The sequence below is a fragment of the Heloderma suspectum genome, chromosome 14 (genome assembly GCF_057233095.1).
Source record: "Heloderma suspectum isolate Gila_16-S chromosome 14, 16-S_ref, whole genome shotgun sequence".
Lineage (NCBI taxonomy): Eukaryota > Metazoa > Chordata > Lepidosauria > Squamata > Helodermatidae > Heloderma > Heloderma suspectum.
Genome location: NC_139471.1, coordinates 9,532,880 through 9,545,325, shown reverse-complemented (window position 1 = coordinate 9,545,325; position 12,446 = coordinate 9,532,880). Strand labels below are relative to the sequence as shown.

At 48.7% G+C, this 12,446-nt stretch overlaps 1 protein-coding gene across 2 annotated transcripts in view; it reads left to right on the top strand.

Moving 5' to 3' along the window:
* Positions 1–12,446, top strand: part of PBX3 (PBX homeobox 3) — a 298,452-nt gene that overhangs the window by 283,405 nt on the left and 2,601 nt on the right. The window contains exons 7-8 of one of the 2 annotated variants that reach the window (XM_084820726.1): positions 1,958–2,070; positions 4,884–4,973. In XM_084820726.1, coding sequence (XP_084676852.1) covers positions 1,958–2,070; positions 4,884–4,973 — 203 coding nt within the window. The remainder of the gene's footprint in view (positions 1–1,957; positions 2,071–4,883; positions 4,974–12,446) is intronic. The other variant, XM_084820727.1, reaches the window with a different exon arrangement.

The following is a 12,446-nucleotide window of genomic DNA, read 5'->3' as shown; positions in this document are numbered from 1 at the left end:
CTGGGCCCTCTTGGTCTATTGGATTGTGGCAGGGGATAAGGGACATGTATGTCAAGGGCTCCTTGGAGGCCTCTCTCAGTCTAATCCAGTAGCCAAGTCCAGACACAGACAAATGGATTCTTTTCAAAGCTTTACTCCTCTTTTACAACTTAACAACTCTACCGTTAGCAACTAGTTATGAGCAGCAGAGTACCTATGCCCTAAGCTGGAACAGTTGGTCCCCGTTTGAAAGGGAATTACTGGCAGACCCCTGAACTTAAGGACTAGGGAGAGTCCCTCCCCTTTTCCCTTGGATCCTCTGGGCGCAGTCGTTGTTTGCGCGCCAACCGGGCATTACGCCTCCTTTCCGCGCCCTCCATTTGGCGCCGCTCCCTGCGTCGGTGACGCACGTCCATCAAGTCTGCTTCCCGCGCTCTGTCACTCCCAGGACTGCTATCTAAGCTAGGAATGCTGGTGGGAGGAATCTCCGTCAGCTGTTGGCCCTGGGAAAGAGGAGCGTGCTCCTCTCCCAGGAGCGACTCCTCTTCCTCAGAATCAGAACTACTCTGGGATTCTATGGGCTCAGTGTCCACCCTGACAACATAGAACAGTGCGGACTGAGCAGGCACCAAGGGTAGGCGTGGCTGGGCACCTGCCGAGGTCCCACACCTCCTCAGGGGCCCACTGACGAGAGCCTCCTGGACTTGCTCCTCCTCTCCACCACTGCAACCTGCTTGCTACCTGCCTCTCGTTCTGGCCCAGTTAACGGAGGTGGTGAGAGGGAGGAGCAGGCAATGCCGCAGCCTCCTTACCCCCCGGCTCTCTGCCTGTCAAGCAAGCAAGCGGCAGCAATGAGGAGGAAGAGGAGGAGGAAGAGCAGCTGGTGACCATGGTGGCGAGAAGGTGGACTCACCGAGGGGTGGGGGCTACTAAAAGGAAAGCATCCTGCCTGAAATGCGGAGCATCCACTCTCCGTCTCTGTCGACGGTACTGGGCTAGATGGATAACTGAACGTTCTGTGTTCCTATGCGAGAGAGCCAGCATGGTGTAGTGGTTAGAATGTTAGACTGGGAGTCGGGGGATCCGGGTTCTAGTCCCCCCTTGGCCATGACACTCACTGGGTGACTTTGGGCCCATCACTGACTCACAGCTGAACCTGCCTCGCAGGGTGGTTGTGAGGATAAAATGGAGAGGACCATGTCAGCTGCTTTGAGTTCCTTGCCAGAGGGGAAAAAAGCGGGATATAAATGTAGTAAATAAACACAGATACATAAATAAATAATAAAAGGGCTCTAGTCCCCACTCAGCCATAAAGGTCACTGGGTGAATTCGGGCAGGCACTTACAGCCCAACCTACCTCACAGGGTTGTTGTGAGGACAAAATGGAGAGGAGGACCACGTTAGCCGGCTGGGGTTCCTTTCCAGATGAAGAAAAGGTGGGATAGAAAAATGCAATAATAAATGAAATTAAATCAATACAGGTTTAAAACAAAGTAAAAGCCAAGCCGAAGCCGGCGTAAAAGCCACAGCAGCAGGGTAAAGGTGTAATGGCACAATAATACATTTAAAAAACAAAATCGAAGGACTAAAAAGCCTGGGGAAATGAAAAGGCCTTTCCTTGGTGTCAAAAATGCAGGCATCAGATCAGATGAGCTTCTCTATTCCACAACTGGGGTGCCACCGGTGAAAAGGCCCTCCCTTAGTAGCTACCTGGCTGACTTCATTTGGTGGGGGCACCTGGAGGTGGACCTCTAAAGATGATCTTAGGATCTGGGCAGGTTCTCAGTGTCGCTCTCTGTTGGCTTGTCTGTGGTCCTCTTTGATTTTATGGGGTGTCATTCTCTGCGCAGCACTCCCTGCCTTCCTCATTTCCTCCTCCTCCTCCTCCCCCCCCCTTGCCTTCTGGAGGTCTTTTGAGGGTGGTTGTGTGTTGTTTGCCGCTCTCTGTTATTCAGCTACTTAACTCTTTCATTTCCAGGTTCTTCGGGTTCTTTTAACCTCCCTAATTCTGGGGACATGTTCATGAACATGCAGAGTCTGAATGGGGATTCTTACCAGGGGTCCCAAGTCGGAGCCAATGTGCAATCACAGGTAGGAGAAAAACGCCCCTCCAAATTAGGGCCTCTCTGAGCAGGGGATGGTTCGGGCTTTATTTTTTAAAAAAGAAAAGACAAACAAACAAAAAACAATCCAGCCACAAATTTCACCTTTTTTAACCCTGGCCCTAGAAAATTGTTTCATGCCTCTGTTCAAAATTGGGCTTCCCTATTTATTACAACATTTGACTGCTGTTTGCTACCCTTAGTACTGGACCTTGCCAATGTTAAGGGCTGGCATCCCCCCTTCCCCTCCCCACCCCCAATTTGAAATTTTTCAAGCTTTGTGAATGCAGTTCGGCTCTGGCTTGAGCTCATGGCATTGAGTTGGGTGTGTTGTTTCGCTTGAAAAGCATCTTCTTCTCTCTCTCTCTCTCTCTCTCTCTCTGTTTTTTGTTTTGTTTTGTGCTTCATTTCTGGGATCTCCTTCCATTTAAATATTTTTTTTTTAATTTCAAAAACCGATATTTCTGATCTGTGTCTCCCCCCCGCCCGAAGTATTTTTTTCTCTTGGAGTTTCCATTCCTGCCCCTTTTTGGACAAGATTAACCCAGCCCCCCACAATCTCCAGGGCTGCATACATTCTGCAAACTGTGCACCACACAGAATCCAGCATTGTCCAAAAAAAAAAAGCTCGCCTACGAGGCACCTTGATAGAATATCAGCTTTCGTTTGTTTTAAAAACAAAAACTAAGCTTCTAGCCCTTATGGCTGTGGCAACACAAAAGCAGCACCTGGTGAGATCTTGGAAGCCAGGAGAAAAGCAGGTCTTATGCTAGTTAGGAGATGGTGCATCAGTGCTCTGTTGAGTGTCTGGCACTCTACTGGGCTAGCAGAATTAGAAATAAATTGTACCAAAGCAGCAGATATATGAACATATTCAGGTATTCATCTTGCTGGGTGGGATTTGCATTTCTCCCCATTTTTAGCGCAGCTGTGTCTAAACCAGGGCTGTTAAAATGGCACGGAGGGACAAACACCACGTACCACTGGTGCCTGGGGGTGACATCCACAGTTTTCCACCAAGAAATAGCCAGGTTTTTTAGGGCAGGTGGAGTTGTCAGGTTCTAAAAGAATCCCCCAGGATGTCTTTTGCAACTCTGTTCCCGCAGTCCCTTCCCCGGGACTGCCGCTTTGCCCGGTGGCCAGTTCCTCTCCCCAAGCTGAGGCACCCAGTGGTAGCCTTCAAAAGTCGTGCCATGTGACAAAAACAGTGAGGGCCGGTGGCTCCGATGTCAGTGGGGCACTCTGATCCGCTCTGGGTTTCAGTCAGAACCAGTCAGAACTCTAAACGTTAAAGTCTGTGAACTGTAAAGTTCTGTAGAACTTCTGTAAGCCACCCAGAGGGGGTCAGGTATTGGGGCAGCTTAGAAATGATGATGGTGATGGTGATGGAGCTATCCAAGGTGATTCACAATGCTTCACACCTTGGATTGCTCCTTTGGAGTTCTGACTGGTTCTGATTGAAACCTGGAGCAGATTCACGGCTCCACTTACATCAGAGCCAGCAGCCTACAGGGGACAAAACAGCTTCTTCCTGCCACCCCACCAGCCTAAGCGTCCTACTGCTTGTTCCCACTCAGCTGTGAATGCTGGGACATTGTAAATGCCACAATCTGCTCTGCCCAAACGCCCTGTGCTCTACTCTCCTATACTCTCCGGACCCCTTGACATGGTGCCACCGACTGAAAGGCGAAGGCCCTGTGCTCTACTCTCCTATACTCTCCGGACCCCTTGACATGGTGCCACCGACTGAAAGGCGAAGGCCCTGTGCTCTACTCTCCTATACTCTCCGGACCCCTTGACATGGTGCCACCGACTGAAATATGGAGGCATGCAGTAGCCAGCCCCCTCTCTCGAGCTGGCCCCTTGTCCCATGAAAGGCATCCACTCCCTAGCCCTGGAAAGGGTCTGATCACTTGAGTAGTGGGGCCTCACAGGCTGGCGTGGGACTCAGTGGTCTCATAGGCCCTTTCCAACCCTACTATTCCATGATTCTATGACGCTCAAGGACTTCCTTGGCATATACCATTCTGAGGGTAGTTGTGTTTGCCTGTCCGTGCTTGATAGAATATCAGCTTTCACTTGTTTTAAAAACAAAAATGAAGGTTCTAGCCCTTATGGCTGTGGCAACAGAAAAGCACACACGGTAATCTTCCATACAGACGCATAGCTGAGGTCCTGCTTATGGTTTGGCCTGGAGTAACAGACCAAATCTGTTCAAGTACTGGTTGTAACACAACCCAAATGTTCGAGACCATGGGTGCAGAACTAACTGTGTGCCTCCTGGGACCATCAGGAGGCCACACACCCTTCCCCTGGCCCCACCTCCTTTCCACCAACCACTGGTCATTTGGTTTTTTCCTGGCTTTTGTGCAGTTTTTCCCCCATGCTAAAAGATTGAAAACATTGAGAAGGATTGAAAAACTTTGCTAACCTAAGCCTGAGTTACTGGCAGTGAGAGCTTTAAGCTAATATATTCCCATATTTTTTGTTTTTTGGCCCACCCCCTTTGCCTTCAGACCCCTCCCACCACTGGAATGCAGTTTCCAAGAGCTTCTCTGAAATGAGTTTTGGCCCTTGGGCTGAAAGAGGTTCTGCTTTCCTATCCTAGATGGATAGATTTGCCTTTCTGGGAATATCTGACACTCCGATGTGCAAGCATGTGCGCACGCACATGCACACGCATGTTTTACTCCCCGTTTGTTTCCCCTCTTGGAAATAATGTTGTATTGTAACTGACAGTGTGTAACTGAGATTTTTTTGGAACGCTGAGGTTATTCTTGCTTGTGTGTACGTTCCTTGCAGGTGGATACCCTGCGTCATGTTATCAATCAGACGGGAGGATACAGTGATGGTCTGGGAGGAAATTCGCTGTACAGTCCACATAATTTAAATGTGAGTACCATTGGTAACAATCATTCGGAGCCCACAAGCACAGTGTTTTGTATATGGAGCCATTGATACATGTATAGCAACACTTGTTAACCGCAGCTGTTTTCTTATGCTACTTGCACTCTCTGTGGGGCACAAAAGCTCTCTCAATGAGTGGGGATGGACAGATCAGTTACTCTTGTTAATGCCGAGATTGTCGGATTTTCAGGCTTAAGCTCATTCCAGCCCATTTCCGCCATTTTGTTTTTAAAGTCCAGATGGAAATTCGGTCTTTTGTGCACATTCCCCCAAATATATACATTTCTGTGCACATTTCCCCCACACACATTTCCCCCCAATTGATGCGACACAGGTTTGTGTGCACCTTTCTCCATGAATATGTACAATTTTTGTGTGCGTTCCCCTCCCACCACAAAGAACTGCATTGCCAAGCTCGGAAAATGGCATGTTTCAGCATGCAACTCTGTCTCGGCTAGCTTATTGGCTCAGGAGGTGTGGACTGGGTAAATTAGCATTAAAAACTCGGCAGAACGAATTTCTCACCCATCTCCATCTGTGAGGGACAACTCCTTGTCCCAAGCAGATGAAAAGCAGAAATGTTATTTTTATATTTAAAAGGAACGATTGGGCGGAGAACCCCCCAAAACACGTTCTTGGCGTTGCAAATGGGAATGCTGCCTTGCGCAAGATGAAGCTGACAATGTTTTTGGGCAGCAGCATCTCCAGGCTTCCTTGAGCAGTGTCTGGGGCCCAAGTGCCCTCAGATGGCTGGCTGGTCCTGCTATTTGGGCCTCCTGCTTGCCTGGTGGTTTAGCCACCCACTTAAGGGGGCTGTCAAGCCACCTACTAACTTGATTTGTTTTCACAATAGCACACTCTCGAGGCACATTTATTCTAGACTTGGGTACTTGAAAAAAATATGTTGCCGCTGCTATGAGAATAGGGTTTTACCCCCATTGATTTTGTAGTCTTCTTGTGAGGGGCAGTGTTGTGAGGGCTGCGTTCCCTGAAAGGTGGATTAAAAATCTTTGAGGAGGAGGAGGAGGAGGAGGAGGAGGGGGAGGAAGAAGAAGAAGAAGAAGAAGAAGAAGAAGAAGAAGAAGAAGAGGTGGCTGTACTGCTCTCTACTTTTTTATGCTCCTAGAAAAGCTGTCAGAAGAGAGTCAAACGGAAAACCAGCATACAGTGGTCAGGTTGGCTTAGTAAACACCTGGGAAAAAATCCAGTGTCCCAGTTTCTCCCACACAAGGGGTCAGCCTGACCTTCACAGCTGCAATAATGACTCCATTGTAGCAGTTTCCTGGAAAGCCCTCATTTTCTGCAGCACAGTTAACTGCCCTTGTGGTTGATCAACAGAAAAGTAAGGGGTGTGGATCAAAGCTAAATCTAGGGCTTATTTGTGGCACTGTCAGGCCATGATTATTAATTGTTTTAGGTAGCTATTTTAATCTTGTGCAAGCAAAAAAGTGCTGTTCAGCCAGTCTGAATTAATACCATTTTACAGTTGAGTTGCTAAGGGCATTTTACTGAAGATCGCGATGGGCCGATCTGCCTTCCCTAACCTGGTGCTCTCCAGATGTGTTGGACCGCAACTCCTATCAGCCCCAGCCCACATGGCTAATGGGATGATGGGAATTGTGGTCCAACCATCTCTCTCTCTCTCTTTTACTTCTCAGGAAGGGTGGGCTTTTCCACATGGTTTTCTGTGAGGGTAGAGGATTTTGATCCACTCCCATGACTGCGATTACGGAACAGGTGGCCTTTGACTTTGCTCCTACAATAGATCTGGCTCTGAGCTATATTGCTTCGGGCTGCAGACTGTTTGTTTGCCAGCTGCCACCCTGTCACACTGCAGAGTCTGAGCCTGGCAGTTGCAGGTTCAAACGTCCAAGAGTTCCAAGGTGGTTAGCACATACAGGGATCAGGCAAAAGGCAAGGTCTCAACAATCCAGCTGTGGAGGCAGTGGCATCCATGCCTCTCAGCCATACGAAGCCTCCATCCACAGGCTCTGACACAACTCGACAATCTCAGTGAGAAGCAGCAGTTGTAGGTCTTAGGGGTTACTGTACAGTGCGCATAAAGGGGATGCTCTTCACATTCCCAGGGTACGGATGTGTGAATCGGCAAACCTCGAGTTCACCAATCTTCTCCAAATTCCTTCTCAAAGCTCATTCCAACTCAAGTCCATCCCAGATGGCGTGCTTTGTTTCTTTCACATGAAAACCTGCGTGTATTTTCATGCATATTTTCCCAAATGTACACACCAGTTGTGCGCATTGTCGAAACCTACACATTCTTCTCCCATTGATTATAGCGCATTGGTGTGCATTTTTCAAGAGTACACATTTCCCATGCCCATGTTTCAAATGTATGTGTGCTGTCGAACACATTGGGGGGGGGGGGTGTCTGCAAATCATGTTGCAAGCTTGGAAATGTACGGACCTCAACCACAGCAGTCTGTGTTTGGTCTGGAAGGTGCACAACTAGGTAAACCTGGATCAAAAATGAAAGGAAATAAATTTCTCGTACACCCCTACCCAGGGTAACCTGGACTTGACCAAGACGTCTTTCCCACTGTAGCAAGAAACAACCTTTCCCTTGGGTGAGTTCATGGGTTGTTGTTCATTGACTTAGGGCAGAATCCTGTGCATGTTTAGACAGAAAAAAGTCCTAGAAATCCCAGCATTCCCCAGACAGCCATGCCAGCTGGGGAATGCTGGGAGTTGTAGGACTTTTCCCTATCTAAACATGCATAGGATTGCATCCAGAAGGGTTTCAACATTACTGGTGAATCAAAGGCATTTCTGGTCCCTTGTGGCAAGCAAAAATGCTGTTGGTTCTTCAGCCATGGTGCACAGCTGTGAATATGCACCACGGTGCTGTGGAAGACCGCTGATGAGGCCAGAAGGGAACCTGCTGATAATAAGCGAGGCTCTGAAGCGTTGGAAGCACCTTCTATAAAATACGAGAGCCTGAGAGAGCCTTGGAGACCTCCCCCTCCTTCTTTTCTTTTTTTTTGTTGCAGTCTTCCACTTGTCACAAGAGTAAATATTAATGATTTAAAATGTGATTGAAGACGTTCAATTGAGAGGGGGGTGGTGGTGGGGAAGTCCCATTAAATACTCAAATCTTTTTCCATTTGAAATGTCAAATCTTTCTTTTTGGGGGTTTATAAATAACTCATAATAACCCACAACAAACCATATAAAAAGCCTTTTAGTCGCATTTCTCCCTTTTTCATTTAAGTGTTTTGAAATGCTTCAGAGAATTTGCGATATCCTTATCAACATGATAAAATATGAAGCCCTGATTGCCTGCAGCGTTTTAGAGACATGAATTCCATCTTCACTGATGAGGTCTGATAAGGCACTGTTGTATTATACAGTGCATAATCTCAAACCACCAGAGTAAGGATTAATTTATGGGGGGGGGGGCAGGAAGGAAGAGAGAGAGAGAGGAGAAATGCTAGCTGACAACTTCTCCCCCAGCTGCCAAGCTGAGTAAAAATATTGTACATTTGTTGTTTATAAATTTGGATAAAGAGGGAATGATGTTTACTTCAGATGGAATATCTTTAGACTCGTATCTGTGTGAGAATTTTCTCCCTTCTTTTAAGTAAAATTTTATGTCTGGGGGTGGGGGGGGTAAAAATGAGCACTGAAACAGGCTAAAAGTAAGAAAACGAGAGAAACTGCAGAAGGGTATCTTTGCCTTCACAGTCTGTAGAGTTGTGATCCGTAAAGGACTTCAAAACCAGACATTATTAGGATTTATAATCAAGGCCCATTTAAGTTTCAGTTATTTTCTTAGGAAAGATTGTGTAAAAAAAATCTTGCTGTTGCAATAAAAGAAACACACGCACACCACATTTTGTAGCGCTTCACTTACTCAAGGGGGAACGATTTCAGCTTCTCCTTTGAGTCAAAACGCCTCTTTTTTTTTTCATTTTGGGGGATGAAAAAGCCGAACAAATTCCTTAAGGCTTGTGCAGAAGGAGCCAAGCAACCAACCTGCCCTCACCACGGCCTGGGAAGGCCAAGGGAGCTCTGTCGCAGATACATTGCCGCCGATCGCTCAATGCTGTTTGTTGTGCTGACATATTGAGCGAGTGGGTGTTACCAACAAGGGCGGGTGACAGTTCTGCCGCCATTTGCTTTCGTAGTGGGCCATGTCGCCAAGAACATAGCCGAATGTGCTCGCCTCCTCTGCTCGGTGGGCACTGTGCCTTGGGTTGGGGAACCGCTCCCTGCAAAGGCTACCATGCCCCAGAAGAGGAGGGAATCAGCCTCTCCTGCTCCAGCAAGCGCCAGCCAGGCTCACGCCCGTCACTTCCACTCAGTGTTCCCCCCAACTCACATGGCCCGCGCCTCCCTCTTCTTCACTGACATAAAAATATGTAGCGACAAGCTGTCTGCCACAGCAGAAATCTGATCAGACACTGATTTCAGCAATTGCCGCAATGGGCCAAGACATCAGGCGAATTTGTTTCTGAGCGCTGTTATTGCTGATGCAGGTCCAACATATTGGGGGGCCCAGCAGCAGCCTGAGACGGGAGCAACATCCAAAAAAGGGTGTGCAGGGGGGGGGGTGAAGGGAGAAGGATTCTGTTTATGGGTAATTGGAAAATAGATCAGAACAGGGGGCTTGCTGCATCTCTTCCTGCTCTCGTGGCTTTTGCGCAAGGATTATTGCAGATGGAGAGAAGAGCCGGGCTCATCTCCACGGGCCTCCTAAATGGCTCTGACATGTGCCCAGAAGGGAGACTTCTAAAAATGAAATTAAGATCCAGCCGTGTTAAGAGTTTCTCTCGCCTCCCTCCCCCGCCCTGGTTTGGATAGTTACATTGCTAGAAGAGCCCAGAGTCACTGGCTGAGCTCGGGGCCGTGCCAAGTTGGGCACTGTGTATTTATTGTTTTTATTTATTTATTTATTGCATTTATACCCCGCCTTTTTTCCTCTTGCAAGGAACACAAGGCAGCTTACATTATCCTCCTCCTCTCCGTTTTATCCTCACAACAACAACCCTGTGAGGTGGGTTGGGCTGAGAGTCTGTGACTGGCCCAAAGTCACCCAGTGAGCTTCCATGGCCGAGTGGGGACTAGAACCCGGATCTCCCAGCTCCTAGTCCAACACTCTTGCCACTACACCACACTGGCTCTCTGTATGCACATGCATTGCTCAACCTCTGTGACGGAGGCAGGGAGCCAGGCAGGGGGGACAAGCCTAGAGCAGAGGAAGGACAGCGGGGGGAACTTCATTCCGGGGCACATGCCTAAACCCCTTTTGAGTTCCGTGGGCGAGAGCTCCAGGCAGAAAACCATTCTCCTTCCTAGCTTTGCTGAAACGATTGTGGGGAGGGGAGGAGGAGGAGGCAAGAATCTGTCGCTCCCAAAGAAAAACCCCTTTTCAAAGAAAGCCCTTGGAGTGAAGCAAAGTTGGTGCTGCCTGGAGTGGAATTCTGAGCCGCCTTCTCCTTTTAAAGCAAAACAGGACCAAAGCTTCTGACTCCGTTCACAAGCCGGAGAAGGTGTCACTCTCGTGAACGAGTTCATCAGCTTCTTCCTGGCATGAGCTTGTTTTGGCTGCATGGCACAAGCTTGCCCTGAACCAGCCCGGGAGAGCTTGGGCTCACAGCGATCGCTCGGGTCATTACCCTGACAGGCCAGGGTGTTTGAGATTGGGGATTGACTTAGGCGATTTTGCACGTTAGAACCAATATGGGAACCCGAGCTCAGCTCTGCTTCGGAATTCCACTTCTCTGAATTTGGGCAGTGGAGTACCATATGCATATGAAGTGCATATATTAGGGACAATGGCATTCAAAAATGCATTGCATTCGGGAAAATGTGGCAAAAATATGTATATTACGCAGACATGCATACAAAAACGCATGCACTAGGGGAAATGTGTGCAGTAATAAATGATTACTGATTTTCATACGAACCTGGATCAGGTTTGTCATTTGGGTGTGTGCTTGTAGATCCACCTTTGTCACTCAAACCAGAAGCTCCTCAGTGGCACAACATGCCTTTTACCTGCTTAGGTTGGTATACCAATTACAACCCCACTTGGATGATGTTTGCCCGGTACCGGTGATCCATGCTCTGGTTACCTCCGCTCTCCATTAGCGTAGTGTGTTCTATGTGAGGCTGCCTTTGGACTGCCTGGAAAGTTCAGCTTGTACACAATATGGGGGCAAGAGTAGGGATGTCAGAGAATTCCGCCACGAATCTCGGGGAGGCCAAATGCCAGCACATTCGGCCCCCCGAAATTGGTGGTGAAACGGTCTGACACCCCCCCGCCCCCCCCCGGACGGGACTTATCTTGTGCGAATGTCCCTGGCGGCGGCGGCTCCGGCAGCGGTTCAGCGGCGGTTCAGCGGCTGCAGCGGCCGGTCTTCCGACCGGCTGCCGCCGCCGCCATTTCCAGTAAAAAAAAAAGTGATAGGCTACGTAAACATTTACGTAGCCTATCACGGCTAGATTTTTAAAAAATACCGTGATAGTCTACGTAAATGTTTACGTAGCCTATCACGGCTGAGTGAAGAAAAAAAAACAACCCGCGCGTATGCAAATAGCGGCGCCCATGGGCGCCACCATTTGCGTTCCTTATTTTGGCATGTGTAGTCTACGTAAACATTTACGTAGACTACGGCAAAAATAAGGGCAACGCAAATAGCGTTCCCCTTATTTTCGCCGTATTCTACGTAAATGTTTACGTAGACTACACATGCCAAAATAAGGAACGCAAATGGCGAATTGTTCCAGTTAATACTCTTGCCTAGAGATGTACGAAAGTCCCTTACCTTTCACGAAATTTGCGTACGCGTGGTTTGTTTGTATTTTTCACTCAGCCATGATAGGCTACGTAAACATTTACGTAGCCTATCACGGCTGACAGCATGGACGCAAACGGCAGCGTCTACGGCCACCGCCATTTGCGTCCTGGCCGGCAAGGATTCACGGTGGGAGGGACGGGGCGCCTCCCCCCCGGCCAGAATTTGGGGGGGAGGGACGGAGCGCCTCCCCCCCACCGCAAATCAAGTTTCGTGAAAGGTAAGGGACTTTCGTACATCCCTAGGCAAGAGTATTAACTGGAAAAATTCGCTATCGTCATATTAACTGGAACAAGCCGCTATCATCATATGATGGCAGTTTTGCCTCATCTTCGGAACATAGGAAGCTGCCTTATACTGAGTGAGACCCTTGGTCCATCTAGCCCAGGATTGCCAGCGCTGACTGGCAGCAGCAGCTCTCCATGGTTCAGGCAGGATTCTTTCCTCGCCCTACCTGGAGAAGCTGGGGATCGAACCTGGAACCTTCTGCATGCAAGCAGGGGCTCTATCACACAGAGCTATGGCCCGTCTTCGCTAGCTTCTCTGGTCTTGGTTCAAAGTTCTGGTTTTGACCTATAGAGCACTTGGCGGCTTGGAGCCACGGTATCTGAAGGATGGCCTCTTCCTGTATGTTCCTGCC